We start from the raw sequence: 27,738 nt of genomic DNA, 5'->3' as shown, positions 1-27,738 counted from the left end.
CTGGGACACGGTCCATCACTCTCAGAATTACCAGACTCCACGTGCGATCACGTCCCAGAGCTATCTCAAAATTAAAGAGCAGATGGTTTGCTTGGCTTGGTAACAATTATACCTTGTGGGTGCACACATGTGTGTGCAAGTGTGTGTGTGTGCATGTGCATGCATGTGTGCATGCCAAAGTGTGTATAGGCCCTTGTGTGTAGGAACGTGTGTACACACGTGTGCGGGTGTGTGTGTAGCCCTGTGAGTATGTATGTTTGGGGGCGGGTGTGGGTAGGCATGTGTGGGTGCACATGTGTTTAGGTGTGTATGTACACACTGTGTATGCAGGCATGTGTGTATGCACATGTGTGGGGGTGGGCATGTGTGTATCCACATGTATAGGGTGGGTGGGCGTGGGTGCACATATATGCAGGGATAGGTGTACAGTGTGCGTGTGCATGTGTCTGTGGGCATGTATAGGCACGTGTGTGCAGGCATGTTTGTCTATGGGCGTGTGTGTAGCCACGTGAGTGCAGGCATGTGTGTCTGTGGGCGCGTGTGTAGGCACATGTGCACACGTGTGTATGTGAGTGCAGGCACGTGTGCGCTGCCATCCAGCATTCCCGCCAGGGGCGGACAGGAGGCCCATTCTGCAGACAAGGCAGCGGAGCTCCAGAAAGGTCACATGGAAAACCACGGCTTCGGAAAGGGAGCATGAGACAACACCGTGACCCCAGAGCAGTGGCCGCGGGGGCCCTGGCTGTGTCCCACACGGCTGCCGGCCACCGAGATGCTCCCGGAGGAGCCTCGTCTGTGACGCGCCGAGCTGCGTCTCCACCGGCTTACACAAGCCAGTCGAGTATAGATGGAGAAGAGTCTGCATTTTCCGTTTCGAGAGCCAAAGCGTCAGGAAGGATACCGTTCCCGCTGCCAATTATCTTCTTGGCAACATTTCCAGAGACATTAAGAGAACTACCCCAGCCTTCCCGCTCCACGAGGATCTCCAGGCTTGCCCCGTCCCCAGCCAGGCGGCCGTGCCTCTGGGTCACCACCTCCTGCAGGAGCCCAGACGCACCACGTTCACTGTGCACGCGAAGACGCAGACCAGAAAGCACGTTCATTCATGCCCATGGCTGGTCGGTACGCAGCGACAGCCAGGCCGGGTACCACTCTAGCCCCAGGGACGCAGCGCGCCAAGCCAACATGTGCCAGAGAGTGAGGGCAGGTGGTCAGGGAGCCCCCACGCCCCCAGGAGCAGGTCCAGAAGCCTGCCCGAGGCAAGAGAACAGCCGGGTGACAACGGGAGGACGTGTTCCTAGCAGAGGGAACAGCGAGGGCCCTGGTGCAGGCTGCGGGCAGCAGGGGCCCGCGGAGCAGTGTGAGGGGCGCTCCCATCTGCAGGGTGCAGCGTCACTCTGGGGTCTGCAGAAGACGCATCAGAGAGAGGCAAGCCGGGAGGGACGGCCAGTCGGGGGTGAGGGTGGCCGTGTGTGGCCCTGGCAAGGGCGGAAGGGGCAGGGGGAGCCGGGATCCCTGGGACGGGAGGGACTGTGAGGAGCAGGACGGGAGCCCGGACTCCAGGAAGCCACGGAGGGAAGGGGGCTACTCACCCGGTGGGGGGGGAGCCACCTACGTGGTTTCTACAAGGCCTGTTGGCCGGGCAGGGGCCCCACGGGCAAAGCTCAGGGCAGAGGTGTTTTCTAGAAGGTGCCAAGGCCACAGACAGACCTGCCTGAAGTCACCGTGGGAGAGAATGTGGGCCACAGGGTTGGCTGGTTGCCCCAAGGAGGAGGGATGGAAGCCTGGTGGGGTGACAGGTGGGGAAAGCTTACGGGAGGCCCCGGGGAGTCAGTGGGGTCTGGACACAAGCAAATGGGCAGACAGAGGAGGAGGCGGGAGATGCGGGTGAACAGACGCGGGCTATGGGCTTGCCCCGAGCGGCCCCATCGCGGACAGAGCCTGGGTTTTCATGCTGGATTTTCACGTCCCACCTGGGGCTTTCATCTCCGTGGCACGGAGGTGACGCCCCAACGCGATTCACCAAATACTCCCGATTAGTTGGGAGCTCGTTTCCAGTTTGCACTGTCCTGACACGCACCTGTGTGGTAGACGGAAATCTGCAGAGAGGTGAGATGCCACCGTCGGTGAGGAGGCAAGGCAGGGGCGGGAAGACGGATGTCACCAGAGCGGCTGGAAGCCGGCACGTGCAGGAGCTGCCCCTGAAGGCCACACCTGACGGGGCTGCGGACCACGGCGCCTGTGCCTAACCTGCACCCATGGGAGCCCCGTCCCCGCCCCAGCCAAGGGTCATGGAATGTGTCCCCACAGCCTTGGGGGCAAAGATACAGGGCAGGTTGGAAACCCGGCCTCCACCACCTGACCCACAGGAGAGAATGTCAACCAACAGCAACCACTTTAGGCTCCCCCGGGATCTACAGGGAAAGACCATGAGGATGCCCTCCTTCCACGAGACACACCCCCCCAGTGCTCCCCAGGATGACGACCCCCGATGGCCCTGGGGAGGCAGCCCCCGTGCTGATGGGTGCTCGGCCGACACCCGAAGGGCCACAGCGACGCGGCCTGTCTCTTCTTACCTTGGGCCTCGCTGGAATGGGGAGCAGGGTTTGTTTCTCATCCTCCCCACAAGCGGGCCAGGCCCACTAACCTTTGAGATGTAAGACTCCCTCCCTTCCTTCATTATCCAAGCCAGAAAAACAAACACCGGGCTGCCTCCCTCCCTCTGGGCCTCCAGAAAAGCCAGCAAGAGGATGAGGGGCCTGGCAGATTAGACACAATTTGCTGCTTACAATCAAAGCCCTAATTAGCGGGTTTCATAAGAGGAGAGAATATTCTGGTCTGTGTATTTTATTAGAAATGTGCAGACGAGGCCTGCCTAAAACTAATAAAACACACACGCATCAAATCCATAAACATGGCTGTTTTTCGATTTAACAAGGAGAGGCGCGGCAAGGCAAATTAGCAGAAGCAGGACCATCATCACCATCATCATCATCATCATCACCACCATCATCATCACCAACATCATCACCATCATCATCATCATCATCACCATGACCATTACCACCAACACCATCAGCACCAGCACCATCATCACCGTCATCATCACTACCATCACCAACATCAGCACCGCCACCATCATCATTATCATCACCACCACCATGACCATCATCATCATCACCAACATCATTATCACCATCATCACCATCACCAACATCCCCAACATCATCATCATCACCATGACCATTACCACCAACACCATCAGCACCAGCACCATCATCACCGTCATCATCACTACCATCACCAACATCAGCACCGCCACCATCATCATTATCATCACCACCACCATGACCATCATCATCATCACCAACATCATTATCACCATCATCACCATCACCAACATCCCCAACATCATCATCATCACCATGACCATTACCACCAACACCATCAGCACCAGCACCATCATCACCGTCATCATCACTACCATCACCAACATCAGCACCGCCACCATCATCATTATCATCAACACCACCATGACCATCACTACCATGACCATCAACACCATCACCAACATCACCATCATCACTACCACCACCATCATCACCATAACCATCATCACCACCACCATCGTCATCACCATCACCACCATCATCACTACCACCATGACCACCATTACTGCTACCCTTTACAAGCATGCACTGTGTGGCAGACACACCATATGCTTGTTTTCTATTTTAAGCCTCTTAGCAACCCTGGCAGTTAGGTAGAATTATGCCTACAGGACAGATGGGAGAATTCACTGTCCCAGAGGGACAGGAGTTTGCCCCCGACGACACAGCAAGGTCACGGTCTCAGCCACGTGGACCCGGACTGGCACGCATCCCCGCGCTGCAAGCCCACCTCCCTGCTGCTGCTTCTCCGTTCCTTCCCCCGAATCCTGTTCTGATGTCACCGCACTGCATCCCCACCGCTGGAGCAGCGCCTTTCTCACGAGGATTTCCCAGAGTGCCCTGTAGGTGTGCCTTCGGACACCCCTTCCTGTGGAAGGGATTCCTCCGGTCGGCGCCGAGCCTGGCCTGCTGCCGCCGCGTGACACACACATGCACAAAGGAGGAGCTCCGCCCATGCGTGACGGGGGAGGACAGGGCTCTGGCTAGGGACAATGGGCAGTGTGTGCTGGACGTGGAGAGGACAGGGCTCCCTGTGGCCTAGACCCTGACCTTGCTGTGTTGTTCACCATGCTACGGAGGACGGTCACACAGCCCAGAGAAGCAGCAGGCAGATCCCGGGACCCTGGAGAGAGAGGACAGCTCTGCCCTGCCTACCCGGGCTCGCTGACACACGGGGAGCAAGTTGCCCAGCCGTGGAGCGGGGAGTCTGTCCCGACGTGTCCAGGGTGGATGCAGACGCAGTCTTCCCCACCCAGGCTCGGCCAAGTATGGCCCGCAGCCTAACTCAGCTCGCTGCCTGTTTTACAAATACAGTCCGGTTGGCACACGGCCACCCTCACTCACCTTGGTGCTGTCTGTGGCTGAGCTGACGCTGCAGCGGCAGAGCGGCGTGGCCCCGACAAGCCCACGTGGCCCACAAAGTCAAAAATAATAAGCGGCCCTTTACAGGAAATATCTGCTCCTAAAAGAAAATACCTAGGAGAAAAGTACTCCTAAGGCACATGGGGAGGGTGTTCCCGAAGCCGCCAGCCGAGGGCGGGGGACAGGGCGGGCGACAGGCGGCGCCCTGCCCGTCACACCGGCCGTGACCAAGCCAGAATGTGGACTACTGGGGGGTCTGAACCTTTCTTAACAAAATAATCCCACCAACGCTCACAAAGACCGTTTTGTCCACAATTATTTCAAGTGACAGAAAACATTCTTTCCTGTTTTTTCTTTCATTCATGATAAATTATGCTTGAAATCTACTGGGGAAAATTAAGGAACGTTCTTCTCTCTAAGGCAGCAATTAAGAAGCGCATGTCGGCACAGATGTTTTACCAGCCAAAGCCAAGTCTCACGATGCGTGTTTTCTGAACGGAGCCCGGCTAGGTCTCTCCAAGCTCACAAAACCACCCCAAACCCCCAAAATGCCATGCAGTTCCCACTGCCCCGGCTGCACGCAAACTCCACCGATACACGCGCATTAAGGAGGAAGCCAGTAGCTCTGCTGAAACGCTCCCCCAACCTCCTCGGGCTGAGCGGCTCTGCCGTGCCGGCCCCAGAAGAGACCCTAGGAGATGGCAATCTATGCCTCTGAGAAGCCGGGTCTGGGGGACAGGGTGCCCGCAGGGAAAACAGACACGGCCTAATAACGGCAGTTCGCCCTGGTTATCTCGCCGAGGGCTGCAGAGCTAACGATACAGCTAATGCTCTCGGGAGCTCATCGAGAGAAGGCTTGACTAAGGGTGGGATATCCAAGTTGGGTCTTGAAGGATGCACAGGAGTTTTCTACGGCAAAGAATTTACAGCAAGGAGGGTTTCATGGCTGGAAGGATCCAGTCTGGGAAGGGCCAGGGAAAGGACTCAGGTGTAGACAAAGGCTAAAGATTTCACCCAAAAAGATACCATCAGCGCTTTGTTCTGGGAAGAGGATGCCGACTGCAGAGAAGACAGGCAAAGTGCACGTGGCTTGGGGACCCCCGGGAAGATCCCCTCTGTTCCTCCAGTTAGGGGAGCCCCCCACCCTCTGCTCAGCTGCTCAGTATAGTGTTCATATCCGGCCACCCTCCAGACTCCTTGAAATCAGAGAGACAAGAAGAAAAGAAAGTTGGAGCAGAGAACACCTTTGATGTTGGCATCCGGGAGTTATCTTGACCTGGAGCCTCAAGGACATTGACCCTCCCTTCTCCCCGCCCCCGCCCCAAGCGGATCCTGAAACCCACCACCTCCAGGGAGGCCCCCGGCCCTTCCCACAGCCTCCATGAGCCTCCCCACTGTATTCTGCCCCAACGCTGTGCCTCTGGGCGGGACCAGCCCGGTGCTTACGCCGAGCTCCCCAGCCATTGGGGATTCACACTCCTGGAGGCGGGGGGGTCATATCCCACCCCTCAGGGGACACCAAACAAGCTCATCTCCAGCTTGCCTTGGCACAAAAGGACAAATGCCACAGGAACCCACTCAGATGTGGTCCCTAGAGGGGGACAGAAGGTGGACAGCAGGAACTAGGGGCTGCGAGGGGGCGAGGAGTCCCTGTTTCTCAGGACAGGGTCCGCTGGGAAGATGGAAAGTCCTAGAAGGAAAGCACAGCTGGTCGCAAAGCAACACAAATGTGCTTCATGGCAGTGAACTATGTTGTGAAAGTCGTTAAAATCATTTGTGTTTCTGTCGTGTGTGTCACTGCAGCTAAGCAGAAAAGCCCGTCGGGAGCGTGTTTGCACACGCAACGGTGGCAATGTGCCTCTGCCGCACGCTGGTCCCGGGCAAGGCTGGCGGGGTGCTGGAACCCTCCCAGGGGCTCGTCGGCCACGCCTGTGCCCCTCTGCCCTGCACGTCCCTGCACACACCCACTCTGGGGCGGACAGAGTTTGCAGGTGCCGCTGGGGATGGTGGGAACAAGGGGATTCCCGGCTCCCCAGCTTGCTTCTGGGGGTGGACAGCGTGGTGGGGTGGCCCGGGAGGGGAGCAGGCCGGGGTTTCCAGCCCAGCTCTGGCTCTGGGACGGCTCCCTTCTCTTTTCCAAGACTCGGCTTCCCCTCGGCTGCATCGGGGTAACCATTCCCGAGGAAGCAGCTGAAGACGGCAGCTCACTAGGGGCTGGAGGTGGCCCCCCGATTCCTGTGGGAAGCCTGAACCCCCAAGGCAAGCGATTCTGGAAATGGGCCTTGAGGAGGGGTTGAGGGTCCAGTGAGGTCGTGAGGGTGGGGCCCTCCCCTGACGGGACAGCGCCCTTGTCAGAAGAGACCGCAGGGTGCTGTTGGTCTCACCACGGCGTGCAAGGACACAGACAGATGGTGCCGCCCGCAGCCGGGAAAGAGCTTTCCCTGGGAGCAGAACCTGCCTGCACCCTGACCTTGACCTCCAGCCTCCGGGACCATCTGCAGGGCTCCGTGAGGGCACCTGTGCTGACCCGGACAGCACCCTGTAGGGCCCTCGGCACAGTCCAAGCCCCGGCGCCCACGCGGCCAGGAAGGGTGTTGGGGGAGCGCGCCCCACCCGCGTGCCCCCACTGACCTGGTTGTAGAGGGCGCAGATGTGCAGGGCTGTGTTCCCCGAGGCGTTCTGGGCCGCCATGTCCGCCCCGTAGAAGAGCAGGTGCTCCAGGTGCTGCACGTGGCCGTACCTGCAGGCCTGGAACGAGAGTCCACACGGTCAGCGGGAGCACACTCGAGTCTCCAAGCTCCACGTGCACTCGGCCGCTTCCCCAGAAACCACAGGCCGAGCCCAGCCCACCCCCGTGTCGGACCAGGGCCCCAACAGTGGGGTGCCCACAGCGTCCTGGGCCTCGGGGGGCTGCCAGGGCGGGACTGAGGACTTAGTCTGGGCTCCCGGACAGCAGATTAGGAGGGCCCCCGTGCTCCTTTCGTTTGCATCTGGGGACCCGATGCCCGGGGACACACGCGGTGGCTTCCCCCTGGTCTCCGGGGCCAACCCCACCAAATGCAAACCAGGATGCTCCCTCCCTGGCCCTGCTTATCAAAACTCCTCCCCCCCCCGGGGTGGGGGGGCATGAAAACATCCAGAAGGGGTATGTACGGCGTCTGCGGTGCCCAGGGAAGGGAGCCCGAGCGCGGCCTCCAGGCGAGGGCCAGGCCCCACTGTTGCTACGAAAGGTAAACCGGCCCCTCAGGAGCGCTCAGGAGGTGGGGGGCAGGCAGCCCCACAGTGAGAGCTCTCCCTCCCCGAGGCCCTCAAGGGGGTCACGTGTGCTGTTCCTGAACGAGCAGGGCTCTGGGATCAAGTAGACATCTGCACCCAAGTCGTGGACCTTCCGTTTTTCCAGAACGTTCCCCCGTGAGCCCATGTCTTCACGTGTAGACACAAACCCCACATTAGTGTGAGAGTCACGTAGAACAAGGGACCCCAAAAGGCCCACGTGATGCCCGGCACCAGGCCAGCCCCGCCGACGGCAGCTCTCCGGGAGCCAGGAGGCCCCGTGCTGTGACCGCTCCGGCCGGGGTCCAAGCACGCTGTGCGGTTACCAGAGCAGCCCAGGACCTGGGGCAGGCGGTCAGTTCCAAGCAGCACCCCACCTCGGGGAAGGCCAGCATGTGGCCAGCGATGGGCAGCACTGACGGCGGGAGGGCCACGGTCCCCGGGAGCGGTGACAACATGGATGGGAGACGCGCAGGCCAGGAAGCGGGTCGTGACCCACAGGCCGAGGCTGACCGCTGAGGCCCATGGCGGCCACTGAGGCCCACGGCAGGAAGGGAACGAGCCAGCTGGGGCGGGCGGGCAGCGCTCACGACCGCGCCTTCTGGACAGCGGGGCGGACCGCGGCGCTTCACCAAGGGAAGACGGCCGGGGAGATGCCAGAACCGTCACGGGGACGAGCTTGAACAGAAAACCCGAAACCCCCGTCACCGCGCCCCGTCTCCGTGGAGCAGGTTCACTGGATCTCGAAGCCAGTGGTTACCCGGATACGGTCGCTTTCACCCGCCCGCCCTCCGCCCCCCCCCCCCGTGGCAGCAGGGCCTGCGCTTCCTGTGGGGCCCCCAACCCACTCTCAGAGGTCGGGGGGCTGCCCCGCCCCCCTGCTTCCGCGGGCACAGCCCACGGGCCTCTGCCTCCGGCGCCAGGACACAGGCTGGGGGCCCACGGGGGTTCCCACAAGGCCCCGAGGCTGTAACACCGGTCGGAACGGCTAACAGCTCCCTCTCTTCGAGGACAGCCGGTGGGAACCCCGCAGAACCCCAGAGCGGCTAGGAGCAAGCGAGCGGAGGCACAGGGATGAGAAAGGGAGGGAGGGAGGACAGACACAGAGCCAAGGACAGACGCACACAGCCCATGACAGGGCTCCCTGCGCTCCCACCATGCCTGGAGTCCTCGGGACACGAAGCCTGCGCAGGACTTCTATGTCCCCTTGTGCCGGTTTGAGCTGAGGTTTCTGCTCCTGGAATCAAAGGAGCCTGGGCTCATCGGCTCTCCCCAGAGGACGGGGGCGGGAGGAACCCCCCACTTCTGCAGGCAAAAAACACCAGTGGGTGCCAGGCCCACCCATGAACGGGCAATGGGAAAAGGGACTTAACAGCCTCGGAGACCCCACAGAATCCCAATTACAGAAGGAGAGACAGAAGCCTGGCGGACTCTACCTGGCCAGGCCGTCGGAGTGAACATCACTCAGGCAGGGGTCACCACGTGCCCCCCAGCAGGATGCCAGGAATGTAATATTCCCACCAAAACGCACACTCCGGACCTCGTCAGGAAGAAATACTGACCCAACCCAAGTTGAGACAATCTCTAAGCTCACTGCCCCGTAGTCTTTGCAGGGGTCCCCCGCGGAAGGCTTCCGTGTACGGTCCCGGAGGGGATCCTTTCAGTATAAGGGACGTTACTGGGACGAGGGACAAAACTTGAACGTGGTCTCTGAGTGAAGGTCTGTGGGGTTCTCTGGTGTTCCAGCAAATTCCTGAGTTTGAAACTGATAGAGTCCTTTACAACACAGAGAAACTAGTCCTCGTCTGACACAAAGACCTCAAAGCTCACCAAAGTAAGAAATTTGTCCGGCCCCAAGATGGCTAACCGTTTCCCCTTGAAATGGGCGCTGGGGCTCCTGGCCTTCGAGAGACAGCTCGGAAGGGCTGCCAGAGGCCGGAGAGCCGAGACCTGACACACAGCACCCCTTACACTCCTGTCTCTTAACCATCTCGATGAGGGGCTTCTGGGGACGTGCATGAGTCGGGGGGCTCCGCTCCACACCTACTGCCTGCAAATTTCCTGGGCGTACGTGTTTTGGAGAAGTTTCCCAGTGAGACCTGGGGCTCATCCCAGCGATGCTAAACACCGGCCCATCAGAAGCCAACCCAGTAATTTGGTGGAAATGAGGGAAAAGCAAGCGCTTTCCTTCCAGCGCGTTACTGCCACCTGCTGGACACCTGCTGGGACACATGTACTACCCTAAGGGCGCGGCAAGCCCAGAGGTGCCCCAGGTTGTGCAAGGCACTTGGGACGACGCGGAGTGCACAGCACGGCAGACAGCGGCACATGCTTCTGCTTGGCTCCGTGCCACCAACAAATTATTTAAATCCGCACCACGCTCGGGCAGGTCTCCTGAAGCATGCACTGATAATGAGAGCGGGAGACAACGACGTCGTTTCAGCCCCTCCTGGTCAGGAAGTGAGGTGCCCAGCAGCACAGAGACACTCTCGCCCAAACACACGCACACATGGCTTGCTTGACTCGAGCCACCAGCCGCCCCACGCCCCTGGGTTCAACGGTTTTCAAAGGTCAGTCGTGGTCTTGCTGCCAGCTCAAAGGGGAGTCGGGGAAATGTGCGAGTCAGTGTGCAGAGGACAGGTCAACCGGGAAGTGGCCAGTTCTGTGCTGGCCAGGGTTGGGAGCTGCATGATGTCCTCCCAAATTCCCGTGTTGGAGCCCTGACTCCAAACCCCTCCCCAGGATGGGGGACTGGGGATATCTGGAAATGGGGGCCTTGAAAAGATGATTAAGATAACATGAGGTCACCAGGGTGGCCCTGATCCAGGGTGAGCGGTGTCCTTACAGGAAGAGGACATCAGGACACAGACACACACGGGAGGACGACCCCATGGGGACACAGGGAGAGCACGACCGTCCGCACACGAGGAGAGAGGCCTCGGGAGGACGCGCCCTGCCCGCCCCTACATCTCAGACTTCAGCCTCCAGGACGGAGGGACAGTTCTTATCTGCTGTGTGAGCCCCGTGACTGTGGGATTTGGTCAAAACTGCCCAAAGAGACCAATATGATCAGTTCTGATCAACCAGACTGTACGTTTCCACCTGAAATGACACATAAAATGTGTCATGCTATGAATTCCAAAAGGAGAGATGTCTTTGGACATCAATGACAGCTGCCGCTTACCCCACGGAGCCCACTGCTTTTATAACCTGACTTCTGCACCTACGATGTCTCCTGTAGACTTCACCGGCACTGCTGGGGTACAACACAGGCTCCGACCATGGGGAGAAGGTGGTATGACCACCATCCCAGCCTGGGGTCTTCACCCCTCGCCTCCCCTCCTGGAGCCTCCTCTCCTCTCAACCCCGAGAATCAGGGCCGCTTGGAAAGATGATGGCTCGGTGGGCCTCGATCCCACTGCAGGCCCCTGGCAAAAGGATACACGGATTACTTCCCTGAAGGACTCCTGGCTCATCTGGGCGGGGCAGGGGCATGGGGTATGGATCTGCCGCCCCACGTCAGTATGGAGTGGGAGCTGGAGGCAGGTGTGCCGGCAAGCTCTGACCCCTCCACCTGGCGGCTGGGGGACCCCAGACTCTCCGACCCGGGGGAGGGGGACTCATCTGTAAAGATGCAGTAACCGTGGCTTCTGCATCCAGGGACAGGCTCAGCCAAGGTTCTGCGGTCCCCACAGCGATAACCGCAGACCGTGCTGTGCCTCGTCCAAGCGTCATGGGCATGCCGTCCCCAGGTGCACATGTGACGGCCCCGCCCCACGAGGCCAGCGATACCACCATCCCTGACCCGAGACAGCACGTGCCTCTCGCGGCAGCCGGGCCTCGATGCCCCACTCCGCATGAAGCTTTCCCTGCTCTGGTTAGAACTGCCCCTCCCTGCGGAGGCTCCCCCTTCACACCTGTGCTCACAGGAGTCCCAGGCTCCCCTGGACAGGGTGGGTGTCCCAGGGCACTGGGGAGACCCTGACTTTGAGGAAGCCTGGGGTCCACGCCATCTAATGGCTGAGTCCTTCAGCCAACCGTGTTCAGGAGCACGTATGACGTGTGGGCTCCCTGCTCGGCGGGGAGTCTGCTTCTCCTTCTACCCATCACCTGTGCTTGTGATCTCTCGCCTAAAATAAATAAACCAAACCTTAAAAAAAAAAAGAAAGAAAGAAAGAAAAGGAATTCTTGTGGAAATTAGATGAGATCTATAGGAAAGTGGTGAAGGGCTGACTGTCACGTATTATTTTTCTGTGACGATGACGGCCACGACTAAGTAGACGAGGACTAAGACAGTGATTGGGGCAGGCTGGGTGAGGATGACTGTGACCGGGGTGTGGCCAGGAGAGGAGGGGGCAGAAGTGTGGCCAGGGGAGGGGGAGGGCCGCAGGGGCGTGGCTCACTCACAGGCCAAGAACACTGCACTGACGACAGGAGGAGGGAACCCTCCCCCCCACCCCAAACACAGTCAGAGGAACTCAGAGAGGGAGGGGAGGAGGGCGGGAGGGATGGAGATGCCCCAGAGCTGGTCACACGGCACGGCCTGCGTGAGGGCGCGTGGGGCCCCAGGGCCGTTCCTCCACGGAGCAGCTGTCCCCAGACTGGGGACAGCCACCCTCTCCAGAGCGCTCAGCCTCCCATAACCGAACACAGCCAAATCCGCAGTCTGCAGGCCGTGCCAGGGTGCACGCAGGACGCACAGGAGAGCATGAGCCACCCCCCCCTTCCCTCGATGTTCTCGGGTTGTGGGACTGTGCCGGCGTGTTTGTCACTCTCTTCCCTTTCCTCAAATTGCCGAACAGTTCGGGTCACAGTCTGCCCGCGAGCTGCCTACAAAAACACGCGCTTCCAGAGTCGGCCTGCAGGGGGCGGGCGTCCCCAGGCGCCGTGGGGCAGGTGCGGGATCAGAGCAGCCTCCCTTCACCGTTCAGCACCTGGCCCTGGCCTTGGCGGGGAAGCAGACTAAACTACGGCGGGACCGGCGGGACCCGTGAGCAGGCCTGGCTGCGGGTGCGCAGGACCCCTCCAAGGGCGCGGAGCCAGGCGGCTGGGAAGGAGCCGTGCCCACGCCAGGGCATGAGGCTGAGGGACAGACCTGAGGCGGAGAACCGCACACCCTAGAACTCCGCGGTGCTTCTCCTGCTCGCTCTGGCAAAACCTGCCTGTTTCCTCCGCCACCAACGCGTGTCCCATCAGGGGCGGCTTCCGCTCACAAGCTGGGAGGCGGTGGCGAGGGAGGGGCGGGGGTGGACTCCGCTGCGGTCTTGGGCATGTTACCCCCCCTCTCTGGGCCCATCACCTGGTCCGAATCATGGAGGCCAGCAGGCGTCCACTGCGGAGGCTCCGGGTGTGAAAGATGGAGTGCATAAGGCCGATCAGGACAGCAGGGGACCGACCGGGTGGCAAGAATCTCGGAGGAAGACGGTCTGGTCTGCTGACCTCTGTGTAGCGCCTGCCTCCACCACCTCACAGCCAGTCTCAGCCGCAGCAGACCAGGCAGCGGGGCTGGGGGGCAGAGACCACCCAGATCATCGAGACCCTCTGGTAGGGAGGGAAACAGCCTCCCAGGACGTGGTGGAAAAGAAACCACCAAGGGGCAGGGCACCACCCTGATGGGCGCCACCGTTAGAGGATGCTCAGCCCTGGGAGCCCGCCCCGCCACGGCCTCCAAGCTGAAACTCCGCACCAGGGGTTTGGGGCCCTGGGATCAAGAGGTCTGGAGGCTTCAGTTGCCCACATGCTCAGAAGCCGCGCTCGGGGTCTCAGGCATGGAAGGGGCTCACGCGGGAACCAGAAATCACGGCTGGAGCCCACGTTGTGGGCAGTGACCCCCAGGATCCCCCCAACCCCCAGCACACTGATGCTTCATCTCACGGCGGCCAGGGGCCAGACGTCGCAGGCACCAGACAGGAAAGGGACTCTGGCAGGCGGCCTCCGCTGGTGGAGGGCAAACCCAGCTCGGAGAACTCTCCAAAGCTGGGCCCTGACGCGGGGTTCAACCTCTAGCAAGCCGCATTCCTATCTTCTGTATTTCTGACACCCTGGAGTCTGGGGCCTTGCCCACACCTGGACGTCTGCCCCTCCCTGGGCAAGTCAATTCTGACAGCACAGGACTGGCCCAGAGGACAACTCTCAGATGAAAACCAGCCCACACAGAGCCCTGACCCCCGCCTGCCTTCCCGGGCTGTCACTCTCCGGTCGTGACCCACCTGCCCTGGCCAGCCCAGGGAGAGCCCCGGCGCCCCAGTGTCCCTGATATTATCCAGACTAGCCACGCCTCGGCTGGTCCCGTCCCACAAAAATCACAGGGAAGGCTCTTGGCCCCATTTCCCCCTGGGGGGCTGCTGCCTCCCTACCCAGCCCGGGGCTTCCCCCATGGCCCGTGTGTCCACCTCCCAGGATCTGTGAGTAACACACCCTCTTTCCAGTGGCCGCCGCCTCCACTGTCCCTGCACCGTATTAAAACTACATTTTAAAACAGGGTTTGGGACAGGCCAGGAAACAACCCTGGAAGGACCCGGACACACAGAGGTGCGGCCGCGGGGGGCAGAGTGAGAAGCGAGGACACACAGAGGCGTCTCAGCCCTGCACTTACAGGAGGTCCTTCCCAGGGCCCGAGGGCGCCGCAGGCCCACTGACACCCACTTCAGGGGGGAGCGAATGGAGACCCCCAGGGCACTGGTCGCTCCTCACTCCTCCGAGGGTCCCACCGCGGCCGGGGGCCGCCAGGAGCTCACCCAGCGGAAGCGGTCGCCCCTCCAGGCCGCAGGGCCGCTGACGAGTCAGCGCGGACCCAGCATGCAGAAGGCCACGCGGGGAGGGCCTGCCCGCACCCCACGGCCGCCTGCGACCCTCCCCTCCGCGCGGCTGGGCCCGCCGACCCCAGCGGGTGGGGGCCGACCCCTCCCAGACCAGGTGAGTGCGGAAGGCCACGGTGGCCGAGGGAAGAGGACAGGCGGCCGGACAGCCGGGAGAGTCACTGCCCACGCGGAGAACAGTCAAGGCCTCCGCCTGTTCCAGCCCTTTCCCCTTCGCCTTCCGGGACCCACACCCCCGTCCGCTGGCCCACCCGCCACCCTCTGCCCGGAGACCCTGGCCTGGTCTCCCGCACCACCGGGCTCCCTGGTTGGCTGGCTCCCGCACGGCTCAGCCAATAGGACGGCAGGACAGGAGAGAGGCGGGGCACTTCCTGCCCGAGGCCCCGCCCACCGCAGCTGTGCCGGCTTCTGGAACCACAAGGGCCTCCCCTGCTGGGGGTGCATTAAGGACGCTTCACCTGAGCCCGCAGGTGGGTCCTGTTTCTTTACGGGACAGCAGCTGACACTCCCCCGACCCCACCGGTACCAGGTGGGATCAGGGAAACCTGTGTCCTGTGCGTGGAAATCGGGCACCACACTGAGCCACGTTTCAGAAATCACCTGGGCTCAGAAGTCAGGCATCACCCCGGGTCACCTGTGTGCAGAAAGCACCCAGCGCCAAGCTCTGCTGGCCCCCGAGGTGCTGGACGCGCGGTGAGCGCCCAGGTCCCACGAAGGGCACACCCACCCCACAACTCCAGATGACTACTACCCTACAGAAATGCGACAGGATGCCTGACTTTCCGATGTCTCCACAGAGGTCAGAAACGTGTATTTCTAGGTAAATAACCCTGCTTTTAAATGCTGGCGGCGAATCCCAGCGTTTCAGAAGCCCCGTGGGCAGAACAGAAGGCTGGGCGGGTGGGTGTGGGCTGCGGGGAAGGGTGAAGGGAGGCGGGCGTCGGCCTCCTGCGCACCTGGTGGATCTCGTGCCAGCCGTTCTCGTCCCTGCAGCACACGGTGGCGTGCTCGCGGAGCAGCAGCTCGCAGCAGTAGGGGTCCCCGCCCACGATCGCGGTGTGGTACAACGGTGTGAGGCCGTAGCTGTCTTTGTAATCGGGGGATGCTCCCAGCTCCAAAAGGGTCTGGAAAACAAGAGCACCGGACATGGGTCTCATGACCCCTTTTGCAAAGTGCGGCAAGAATGAAGCGTGGGGGGTCGGGGTCACGCTCCCGCAGGCCGAGGTTGAGCAGGCCCTTGCTGCCGCAGGCTTCCTGGGCCTCCTGGAGGGAAGCAGGCGCCAGTTTCCGGTGGTGAGGTTTCTGGCCCTGAAGGAGGACTTGGCGCCTAGGCGAGCGGGATGCGCGTGCATCGGGGGGTCCGGAGACGGTCTGCAGACACGCGCCGGGGCATGTGGGGACCTGCGGTGCCCTGCTGACACCCCACCCCCGTACTGGTGGAGAGCTAAAAGGGAGGGCGGCCTTTGCAGAAAAGGAAAAGGTGTACTACCCAAGCTGAAAACAGCATGAACCACCTCAGCGCGCATCCTGAGGGCAGCACGACGGGAACGCTGTCACCAGCGCTGGATTTCGGACCGAACCAGCGGACAGGGGGCAGCTGATGGGAACTCGAGAAATCCAAGAGTTCTGAGAGCAGCATCGCCTCGGGGATTAGCCCCCAACAGCAGGTTCCCCTCCCTCCCTGCCAGGGCTCTTGGGGGCCCCCCACACGTGGGGCCAGGACAGGTGAAGTATGCAGAGGGGTCGTGGGGAGGATGAGGGGTGAAAGCACCCCCCGGATGGGCTTCCAGAGACCCGGCGAGGGGGTTGCTGGTGGCAGTGAGGCTGACTCTGGGTTCACAGCCTCCTCCCGGGGAAGTGGGGCAGTGCCTTACAACGCTGCCCTTCCTGGCCCAAAACACAAGCCTCTGACGAAGCCAGATGGGCAGACGACCTTTTATAAACATCAAATTCAAGATTCCCAGGAAGAGAGGGTTGGGGGCCCCCAATGGACGTCCAAACCCCAGTGGGAACACAATTTAGGATCAGCTCGGATGGCCATCATGGGACGGGGGCAGGGAACAGGCATGGATGCCGGGGATCGGACAGGGAGGGGGCCCCCCCGGGCGTCGGGGCTGCAGAATGTACCTTCAGGGCTACTTGGTTCCTGGCTCGGGCGGCTTTGTGCAGGGAGGTCATCCCGTCTCTGGCGCGGAAGTCCAGGTGGGCCCCGCCATTTCTGAGAGCTTTGATCACCTCCGAAGTCTCGTCCAGCTGAGCGGCTAAGGTCAGCGGGGTCTCTGTGGGACCCAAACACACGCAAGATGAGGACGTGCACTGGGGAAGACGGCCAAGGCACACGGCTCACGAGGTCAAGTGCAAAGTCTGAGTGAGATTGAAGAACCGACCCCAGTATCCATGCGGGTAGCACGGCCTCAACGGGGATAGTGGTGTTGACCCTCGGGGTCACGTGCAAATCAAAACGGGGGCAGAGACTGAGTTTCCACATTATTGCCTTGTCGGCAGGGCGTCTGAGAAGCTGTCCTCACTGCCCTCATCCCAAAGACACAGAATCCCACAGTGCCATCCAGAGGCTTCCTGGCGGGAGCAGTGACCACTAGGGCTGCAGTTAAAGGTCTGAAAGGCAGATGCCCGCCTTTCCATATCTCAGTGTCACAACATTAATGGGCATCTTGGAGGACGGCCAGACTCAGGCTGCAGGCACACGGAGTAAGGGAGGCGTGAGTCTGTGCCCCGTGGAGGTTGGGGTCTGGGTGGGTGGACCTGAATGGGGTCAGCACAGTAAAGGACCGGCAGAGGGCTGGGCCAGAAGCCCTAGAGACAGAACGATGGAGCCCGCCCCCATGGGGACAAGGTTACGAGTCACAAAGGGTACCCCGCCACCCTGGGCAGCCGAATCGCGACCAGTCTGTCGCTGGCCATGACGGGGAGGGCGGTATTTGGTTAAACCACCTTCTCTTCTGCTCATTCTCCCTACCATCACCACTGCCGAGCAAGGCGCATGGCCCCGACATGCTCAATCGGAGAGGCTTTTACCTGCTAGAGGAGTGCCGTGAGCGCCAGGACAACATGCATGTTCCCAGGACCCAGAGACACTCCTGGCTGATGATGAGTCGTTCTGACTTTAAGCACATTTTGAGAATAGAAGAACTGGGGCATCTGATCTGGGGTTGGAATTCCCTTGTGACCTCACCTCGGTCATGTCCCCGGCTGTCCCCCGGAAGGGCAGCCGCATCCTGAGTTCAGCTCTGCCACCCCTGTCTAGCCCTAATCCCCAGCCGTATTTACCCACAAACAAGCACTGTTCTGAGGGCTCTCTAAACTCATGGGGGGAATCACCCCGCACCTGAATGTGTCACGGGGGGTGCGGGGGTGTTGGGGGTTGAGACGGCATAGAGCAGGGCGGGAGCCCCACGTGGGGCAGACGTGCAGAGAGATGCAAACTCAGGGAGAGACCCCTGCCCAGTAGAGTGGGGAGAGGGAGCTGTCCGGGCTTCACTGCCTCAGCCCCAGCGGCGTCCCAGCCACAGGTGTGGGACGGCATCAGCGTGGGCTTGGTCCCTTGGGGGGCAGCGGACGTGCATGGAAGGCCCCGTCCTCTGGAGCCACCGGCATGTCCACCTCAAAGTCAAACTTCTTACAGCGACTCGGGGAAGCTGGTCCCTCAGTATGAGGTCAGCTCGGGCCTGAGGCACATGTGGGGCGAAGTCAGCCCTCAAAACTATTAGGATTCTTCTTTTTTATTTGGCTGTCCATCCACGGCCAGTGCAAGTGGGACCCAGGCTGGAGTCCTACCTCTGACTCCAGACCACAGACCCCTTCGGCAGAGCCAGGCCCTGGGATGGTGCTGGGCACCTAAGAGCCGCGGAATAGAGAACTAGGCACCCTGTTAACGGTAGGGGATCTTACATACTTGAGGGGGACCTCCAGCCCTCGGACAACACCCACGACAAGAGGTAGCTTCCTCCAACAGCCCTGCCCGAATGATGCACTGCAGACTCGCCACGTTCAAACCTGACCAGGACCCACCCCGGCGAGGCCGGGAGAACCCCCCAGCTGGCACCCCGGCGAGGTCGGGAGAGCCCTCAGCTGGCACACCCTTCGGGAAGAGCGTCCAATGAGACCTAGTATGGTGCTGACGGACCCACCCCCACAAGATGCCATCCCACCTGCCAACGTGTGGCCATCAGGGGCTTGCATGGTCTGCGTGACTGATGGCCACGTGCCCGCGCCACCTACACCACAGTTCCCTGAAAATGTTCCATTTTGAAGTTACTTCAGTTATAGTAAATGCACTAGAACCTCAACAAGGGCCTCGTGTCTCTCAGTGGGACCACCCAATGGGGCAGAAACCGCTCTCCTCTTCCCAGACGGTCGTGAACACCTACTACGCTCTTGCCTAGACCGGCCCGGCTGCGAGAGGCACCAGCAGGAGGGTCTGCAGGGGTGAGAGGTGCGAGGGAGCTGGAGGCATGGCATAAGGGCGCAAGCTGCTGGCTTCCAACCCGTCCAGACTCAGAGGCAAGGGGAGGGGCGGGGGCCCTGTGCATTGCAGGCTGCAGTGTGCACCCCGGGCCCAGGGGTGCTCCTGGGAGCATCGAAGTGCCAGACAAAGACCTTGGAAGCCAAGCGTGTTGGAGAGCGGCTCCTCCTGGAGGAACAGGGCTGGGCGGCAGCAAAACCCAGCTCCGCTCCTGGAAGGCTGGATGGCCTGAGCGGATGCCCCAGACCCTCTGGGTGTCTCCTCCCCTGCAAATCAGGGCAAAAGCCCGACCCCCACCTCACAGGGACCGGTGAGGCCAGAATGCATGTGTCCCCCGCTGGATGGTGCCCAACCCCGGGTGCGCCCTCCGAGACGGCCAGCCAGAGCAGTTAGTCTCTCAAAGAGACACAAATCTTGCTCTTTGTTACGGCTTTTTTTCCGTATTTTTCCAAGCCTGTGCAAGGACTTCATGGTTTTACATAATGAAAACGGTAATTTCTCAAATGAACCGTGAAGCTAATGCTTGGTAGCGTTCCCACCCCACCACAGCTTGGTCACAGTCGCACATGACTTTCTCAGCAAGGGACAGTCCCGATGCTCCCAGAATGTGGAGCAGAGGAAACAAACATTCCCACACCTACACAGTGCTGTGTGGCCACCCCAGGAGAAGAGTAAGTACAGTATCCCCGAGCTTCTGTAGGGTGGGTGAATAAATAGGTAAAGGATCGCTGGATGAGGGGCTGGGTAGATGCTTGGATAAGCAGATGGATGGATAGACGGTCAGATGAGTGCACGGACACATGGGTGGGTGGGTGGGTGGATGGATGGATGGGTGCATAGACAAATGGATGGATGGATGGGCGGGATGGGCAGGTAGATGGACGGATGGATGGACAGACAGAGGAACAGATGGGTGGGAAGATGGATGGGTGGATGGACAAGTTGATGGATAACTGGGAGGATGGATGAGTGGGTGGGTAGATATAGGGAAGGAGAGAGGGAGGGAGAAAGGGAGAGGAAGAAAGAGACGGGTGAGTGAGAAGATGGGCAGGAGGGGATGTAGATGAGATCACACATATGCACAGGCAGTTAAAAAGGAGTAAATCAGAAGATTAGTATTTGGGCTCACAAGCGACCGAGGGCGTACAACCTGTGCATTCAATTATCTTTGTGTTGCTTTCTAATATAAAACTCATTATTAAATTATCCACGGTTGAGAGATCACACACCCCCTTCCCTATGCCCGCACGCCTCCTGCAGAATGTCCCAAGCAGGAAACACCAGGCTTTGCATCTGGACCCTTTGTGCTCCAGGCTCGGCTCAGCTGTGATGTGGATGGACACCTCGAACCCCACAGGGCCTGGTTCCCCTTCTGCGCTGCAGAGACCACCCTGGCCCACCCACAGTGCGGGACGACAGGGAGTCACAGCTTGGAAAGTGCCTCATAATGAAAAAGCTCCCAGCAGCGCGAAGAGAACAGATCTACGGAAACAGCCCAGGTAAGACGCGCCACACCTGCTTGACACGGAGACAGACCCCCCCACAAGACGTCAGAGGCACAACGTCCCGGTGGAGTCAGGCTTCTGCCTTCGCTCACATTCATCCTCCCTTTCCTAAAGCCATCCGTTTTAGGAAAACGTGTCTCTCTAAAACAGGACACGCCCCTTCTGCGTCAGACAGACGTTTTGCCATCCAAAATGCGACCCTGGGGATGATGACCAGGAAACACTCCTGACCAGGAGTTTTCAGAAAAAGCCATGTGCGGCTGTGCTTGCTAACCCTCTAGGGGAGAAGCGGCCTCCCGCTAGAATGTTCCAGAAGTCCACGCAAGGGGGGTGTCTCCTTTCCAGGGGACACCCAAGAAGTGGAAACAAAGCCAGAGAAGTGGCGCTACGCACCTGCCCGTCCTCGGCCCTTCTCTCCTCTGGGTCAGCAGAATCTGACATGTCCCCGGATGTCACAGCCTCGACAGCGAGAAGCCTTCCTACAGCACCGATGTGGGCTCATCTCCATCTCTGTGACAAATCCAGGGGCCTGAGGCCACGCCTCAAAGCTCCCAAGGACCAGAGAGGAGACTGAGGGGTTCCCTCCTCGTTACCCGGACCTGTGGTTCTCGGATGTGGGCATGAATTAAGGACCCTCCAAAGAGCTCGTTAATACAAAGAATGCGGACCTGCACCTCTGACCGGCCAGTGGTCCCAGGCTGTGCTCGGCGGGAGAATGCGGGCTCGCAAACCTGACTGCGCAGTGACACCACCTGGGCCCACACCCGGATACTGCTCTAATCGGTGTGGCTATGAACCCAAGATTAGGACTGGGAAAACCTCCTTGCGTGGTTTTCAACATGAGAACCACTGCTCTGAACACCTGTGAACTCCAGTGAGTTCCACGGGCACAGCCTAGGAGCCGATTAGACACGCAAAATCTCAGGGTGCCTGGCGGGGGCTCAGTCGGTGAAGCATCTGCCTTGGGCTCAGGTCATGATCCTGGGGTCCTGGGATTGAGTCCCACATCGGGCTCCCTGCTCAGCGGGGAGCCTGCTTGTCCCTCTGCCCCCCTGCTTGTGTGCTCTCGCTTGCTGTCTCTCTCTCTCTCTCTCATGCTCAGTCTCTCAAATAAATAAATAAAATCTTTAAAAAAAAAAAAAAAGTGATGACTGGGTGGCTCCGTTGGTTAAGCCTCTGCCTTTGGTTTGGGTCATGATCCCAAGGTCCTGGGATCGAGTCCCACATTGGTCTCCTCGCTCAACGGGGCACCTGCTTTTCTCTCTCTCTCTCTCATCCTGTCTGCCTCTCTGCCTGCTTGTCCTCTCTCCCTCTGTGTCAAATAAATAAATAAAATCTTTAAAAAAAAGAAAAAGAAAAAGGAATGTAAAATCTCATTAAAAGAAAAGGAAAAGGAAGAAAAAGAAAGGAAAAATAAAAAATCTCCGGCCCCACTCAGATCTTCAGAATGAAAATTGACATTTTAGCAAGATTCCCAGATCACAGACATCAAGTCTGCACGGGCCTGCAGCACCATTCTCCCACCTGATCAGGCATTTGTTGAGAAAATAAGCAAACCCAGAAAAACGGTGCTGTCCCTCACACGGCTTTACCCCTTTATTTACAAATACACGTGACCACGGGGAAAGTCATCGGCTGCTTAACAAATGGTCTGGGACAGCTGGATTTCCACGTGGGAGCCCTACGTCATGCCAGATGCACACCACTCAGAATGGCTCACAAATGGAAGAGCTACAGCTCTGAAATTGTAGGAAAGACCACAGGAGTAAATCTTCGTAACCCTGAGGTAGGCATGATTTCTATTTTAATTGAAAAAAAAATAGGATACTGAAAGCACAAACAACAAAAGAAAAAAGAAACACACTGGACTTTATAAAATTAAAGACTTTTGTGCATCAAAGGACAGCACCACAGAGGTGAAAAGACGACCCACAGACTGCGAGAAGGTATTTGCAACCACATATCTGATTAGGGATTTGTATCCAGAATATATAAAGAACTTCCACCACTCAACAAGAGCACACAACCCAATCGAAATGGGGGCAAAGGATCCAGACAGACACTTCCCCAAAGATATGCAAATGGTCAGTAAGCACGGGGAAAGATGCTCGGCATCATGGGTCATCAGGGAAATGCAAATAAAACCATGGGGACATGGGACGTCCACTACAACGGCTGTAATGAACGAGACAGGTGGTGGAGCGTCGGCAAGGCTGCGGGGACTGGAACCTCCCATGTACCGGGGCTGGGATGCCAGAGGGTGTGGTCACATCGGAAACCAATCCGGCAGCTTCTCAAAAGGTTCCACACAGAGCTACCGCGTGGCCTGGTGGTCCCCCGGGTCCGTGCATGAGATGGATAAAAACACGTCCACACACTCCACACAAGAGTGTCCACGGCAGCCGAGAAGTGTGAATGACCCCAACAGCCCCAACTGATGAGTGGGCGAACAAAAGTGGCCCATCCAACAGAATGTCACTTGGGACCTCGTAGTGTGCAACTCTGTCTCCCGCAGAGACGGGAAGCAGACAAGTGGCTGCCAGGGGCCGGGGAGTACGTGTGGTGTGACCTCACACGGGCACGAGGTCTCCTGCCTGGGTATCCTAAAGGCAGCGGCGATGGTGCGACTCTGAGCGTATATTTAAAAACCACTGAACTGTACACTTCTGATGGCTAAATCCAGTGGCACGCGAAATGCATCTCAATAAAGCCTTACAAAACACAAAGACCGAATCACATGTAAGTTATATCTTAATAATGTTTTTAATACCAAAAATTATACACACCTTATGGTACGAACATATTGAATATATTACACAATAGACACAGACGAATGTTTTTAGAAGGGAGACAAGGTTTGGGGTTTCCGCCCCGCCCAGGGGACCACCGGCACAATCTCCATGTGATAAAAGGACTGGCGTATCTTCCAGGTTAAGGGACTATTCACGCATTCTGGGATTGAACAACGAGACAAACAGATGGCAGAGAGTGGCCGCCAGGCCTCTCACTATCGGTGGGGAGGTGACGGCGGCACTGGTCTGCGTGGCCGTGGATCGGATTGGAGACCTCGGTGTGCACTCATGCTGACTGAATACAGATACAGATGGTTACACACAGAAGCATTCGTAGACACGCACACATTCATGAGTACACACACACACAGGTTGTTGCACCGGGAGCAAGTGTCGTCCAGCAGCAATGAGCACACACAGCACCCAGATCCTGGTTCCTATGAGCATTCTCCATCCACTCTCCTGGATGACTGGCGGGCTCCGGGTCTGGGCAGGAAATGCACAGGATGAGCCTGGGGCGTCTTCTAGTACCAGATAGTAAGCAAGGGGCCAAAAACTAAGGACCCACATTGATGGGGTCTGTCCAAGGGCCTCGGGAGCTGGCTGAAAGAGCTCCCAAGGGGCAGAGCTAGAGCACTGGGTCCTGACCTACAGGATGAATTCAACACCCAGCCGTCCACACTGATAGGGATAACCGAGGGTGAATGAATGAATGCGGGAGAAAAGACACACCTGCGTGCAGAATTCCATCACACGTGTGGACACTCTGTCCTCAAGGACGGGGCACATAACTCCCCACACTTAGCTGTGGGCCGTGCCGAGTGGCTTCCTTCCAAAGAGGACAGTCCGTAAAGGGGAAGAGAGAGGGAGAGTACAGCCAAGACCTGGCGCGCACCCCTGCCGGGTGAGCAGGGCCAGCATCACGGGGACGAGTCAGGTGTGGAGCACGAGCCCGGATGTGACAGGAAAGGGCGCTTCACCCTGGGGGCCTCCTCCCAAACCCACAGCCCGTCTCACTGTGACACACACACTAGACAACCCCGACAAGGGGGACATTCCACAAAATGCCCAACCGGTTCCCAAAGTGGCTGAGGTCAGCAAAACCAAGGAGAGCCCTAGAAACTGTCACAACGAGGAGGGTCCCACGCGACAAGACAGCCACGTGCCATGAGGCTCCTGGGGCAGAAAAGGGACATTAACCAACTGGGGATAGAGAATGAACCAGGAAGAAAACACACACTTTGGTTAACAGCAACCTATCCGGATTGGCTCGTTGTTATAAAATGCGCCCTACTCTGGTAAGACAGGAGCAGGGTGGCTGGGCTACGGTGCAGCTGGAACATTCTGGAATATCTTCATAACTCTGTAAACCTCACACTGCTCTAACAGAGTCGCTGCCCTGTGTAGGCAATGAAGGGACAGCCCCAAGGCTCATGCTGCAGGTGACGGTTTGATGGGACGAAGCTGCTGCTGACCCGACCCCAGCTGGCCCTCTGAGAAAACGCTCCTGACCACAGGGCCTTTGCTCATGACCGTGTGTGCACATCGTGACATGGGTTGCTGTGAGAAGCACCAGACTGACCTCCTCTCCCCCTGGCCAGCAGCCCTGCAGATGTCTCAATGCCAACGGCCCCTCCTGCGGACCCCTGTGCCTATGCCCACCCCAATCCCTTGCTCGCCTGACAGGGGTCCACCCTCCCCGGCCCCATGCACCTTAGGAGTCACCTACGACCCTTGCTAAAACATGACCCTGAACTAACTAGATGTCCCACCCGAGCTCCCGTTTCCAGACGGGTCTCTTGGGACCAGGAAGCGCATCTGACCAGCCCAGTGCACCCCGGACCCCCAGCCCGCCGGGGGCACAGTCTTCCTGTGGACATCCGGGCGCCTCCCACCCTCTGCATGCTGACATTTACGAGGTTCCAGAACCGCGTCTGCTCGGGCTGCCCCCCTCCCATTTACCCAATGCAGTGATTTCTGGAGAATTTCATTCCGGGGTTTGCGCAGGGGCTATGGGAGCCGGGCTGCGGTGACATGCGGCGGGGCCGGGCACCTCTCGGCACAGGTGACGAACAGGAGCCCGCCCAGGGGATGAGCCGTCACCACCCTGGAAACGAACCTCGCAGCTGGCTCTCCCGGGTGCGGTCCGGACCCATCGCAGGTGCCCGGCGAAATGCACCCCGTCCACGAAAATTCCACTGTTTTCTCCTCCACACGTTTCAGGAGTTGGAAGACGGCGGCTCCCGGCTATGCGAATACCCCGCGGCTGTCATGCCCGGGCCTCCTGCAGGTTCGGGACCTCGGCGGGACGTGAAAGCTCTGCGCGAAGTTTTGCTCACATGATTACTGTGGTTTCCTCCTCAGGGCTCAGAACACCACGCGCCTTGTCCCAGAGGTTCCAACCGAAGCAGCCGATGCGCCCAGGACCCTGACGGGCGAGGCTTTATGTCTTCACGGGACCGTTGCCGTGACTTAGGAACATTTCTATGAGGCGAGGCACCCAAAGGTTGGCTGTAATCCCAGCTGCTGTTCTCATGAGCGGGTCACTGCATGGAGATTTCGTCCTTTCCCGTGCGTCTCTCCAGCCAGAGGGGGGCTTCCCCAACCTCCGGCCCCCGCGTGCAGCCCAGAAGCGTCCAAGAACTACGGGTGGCCCGTGTCCGAACATGGGGTTTCCTGCACGTGGGAAGCAAGCTGCTTTCCACTCTCTGCACAGGGGAGGGTGAGGAAGCCTCCTCTCTCGCCAGGTGGCTTTCAAAGTCACCCAGCTCAGCGTGGAGTTGCTGGCACACCAGAAGAGGCCGCAGGAGTCAGAGCCGACGAGGACAACAGTGCGGCGTCTAGAGTAAGAAGGGACGTGAGGCAGCTCTTCCCTCCCACTGGGACTGCCTGGGGCTGCCGCTCGTGCTTCCATCCCGGGACGGGGAGGTGACCCGCTCGGAGGCCACAGACCCCCTCCACCAGCCAGGGTCCCAGCCGTGTCCCACCAGGCACGCAGGTGAGAAGAGAGACCCACCTCCTTTCCCCCCACCCGGGGGTAAGAGTGCGGACCCTGTGATCCCAGGGCGAAGGAGTCAGGCTCTGCCTCCCCTGCGCTCAGAGGACACTGGCCGCACAGAGAGGGTCAGCATCACCGGACGCACGAGGATTGAGGGAAACGAGGCTCCCCGTGCCCTTGCCACCTCACTCGCCTGTCATCACGTGGTCACACTTGGGGTGACCTACTGTGCCGGTTTGTCTGGGACCAAGGGGTTCCCGAACGTGAGCCATCCCAAGAAAATTGGGACAGGTCAGTCACACGACCTTTTGTCTGGAGGCAGCCCAAGACAGCCGACCCGAGTCGTCCTGTGGCTCCCAGACAAGGAGAAGAGAACACCCGGAGTTTTCGCTGTACCGCTAACATGACGGGACCTTTCTGGAGACCCCACTGTGGACGACACACCACCCGTGAGACAGGAAACACTGCCGTGGGCGCTCCGATGTCCCTGCCCCATAGGTACCGTCATCGATGGAACACCTCAGGCCGCCGTGTCTCCCCGACGCTCCGCGGCCAGGGCACCTCCCTGGGCGGCCCCCTGGCAGCACTGGCCTCCCACGATCACTGTCGCACACAGACAGCTCTCTCACGTGGGTCATGGCTTCTCGGCATGTTGGCTTCGGGCGGGAGGACAAGTGGTCCCCGATGCTCCATGTTGTCCACAAAAAACCCGCCCACAGATGTTTGTAGCAGCTTTTCTGACAACTGCTGAGACCTGGAAACAGCCCGGATGTCCTGCGGCAGGTGGACGGATAAATACACCGGGGTCCATCCAGACAATGGGACACGGCTCAGCACTACCGAGAAGGGAGCTCGCGAGCCGAAAAGTCATGGAGGAAACACAGACAGCACCTTCCTCAGGGAAAGAAGCCGATTTGAAAAGGCCACACACTATATGGTTTCGATGCTACAATGTTTTGGACAAAAGCCCAAAGCTGTGGTCAGAAGTTTAACTGAGGAGACAGACGAGTCAGCGGCGATCACGGATCGCAGCACCGCAGCCTGTGCTGGGCGGGGACGGGCACCGCCGGATGGGCCCAGGTGGGGTCCTGCCCCAGCCGCAGGGGTCAGAGGGGCCCCGAGCGATGATGAGAAGTCTCCATCCTTGAGCTGACAGCTGCACCTGCTGTGGGCTCGGTACCTGAGCCACAGGGCAGGACACATGTAGGTAACAGTGGCCCAGGTGGAGGGCTGGCCGGGCCCAGCAGTGGGGAAAGGGACCCCGCAGACTCATCCAGGAGGAACACTACCTACCGACGGGGACGAACACCCCCAGATGACACGAAGTATGCCTGGGC

General features: G+C 59.4%; 1 protein-coding gene across 2 annotated transcripts in view; it reads right to left on the bottom strand.

Moving 5' to 3' along the window:
• The window catches only part of SHANK2 (SH3 and multiple ankyrin repeat domains 2), a 471,077-nt gene that overhangs the window by 355,836 nt on the left and 87,503 nt on the right, over window positions 1–27,738 (bottom strand). For both annotated transcript variants that reach the window (XM_080817139.1, XM_080817138.1), the window contains exons 7-9: window positions 16,751–16,902; window positions 15,580–15,747; window positions 7,164–7,280 (exon numbers count right to left, since the gene is read on the bottom strand). In XM_080817139.1, the coding sequence (XP_080673265.1) occupies window positions 7,164–7,280; window positions 15,580–15,747; window positions 16,751–16,902 (437 nt within the window). The remainder of the gene's footprint in view (window positions 1–7,163; window positions 7,281–15,579; window positions 15,748–16,750; window positions 16,903–27,738) is intronic.

Source organism: Martes martes (assembly GCF_963455335.1).
Source record: "Martes martes genome assembly, chromosome: 10".
Taxonomy (NCBI): domain Eukaryota; kingdom Metazoa; phylum Chordata; class Mammalia; order Carnivora; family Mustelidae; genus Martes; species Martes martes.
This window is presented reverse-complemented; position numbering and strand designations above follow the sequence as displayed.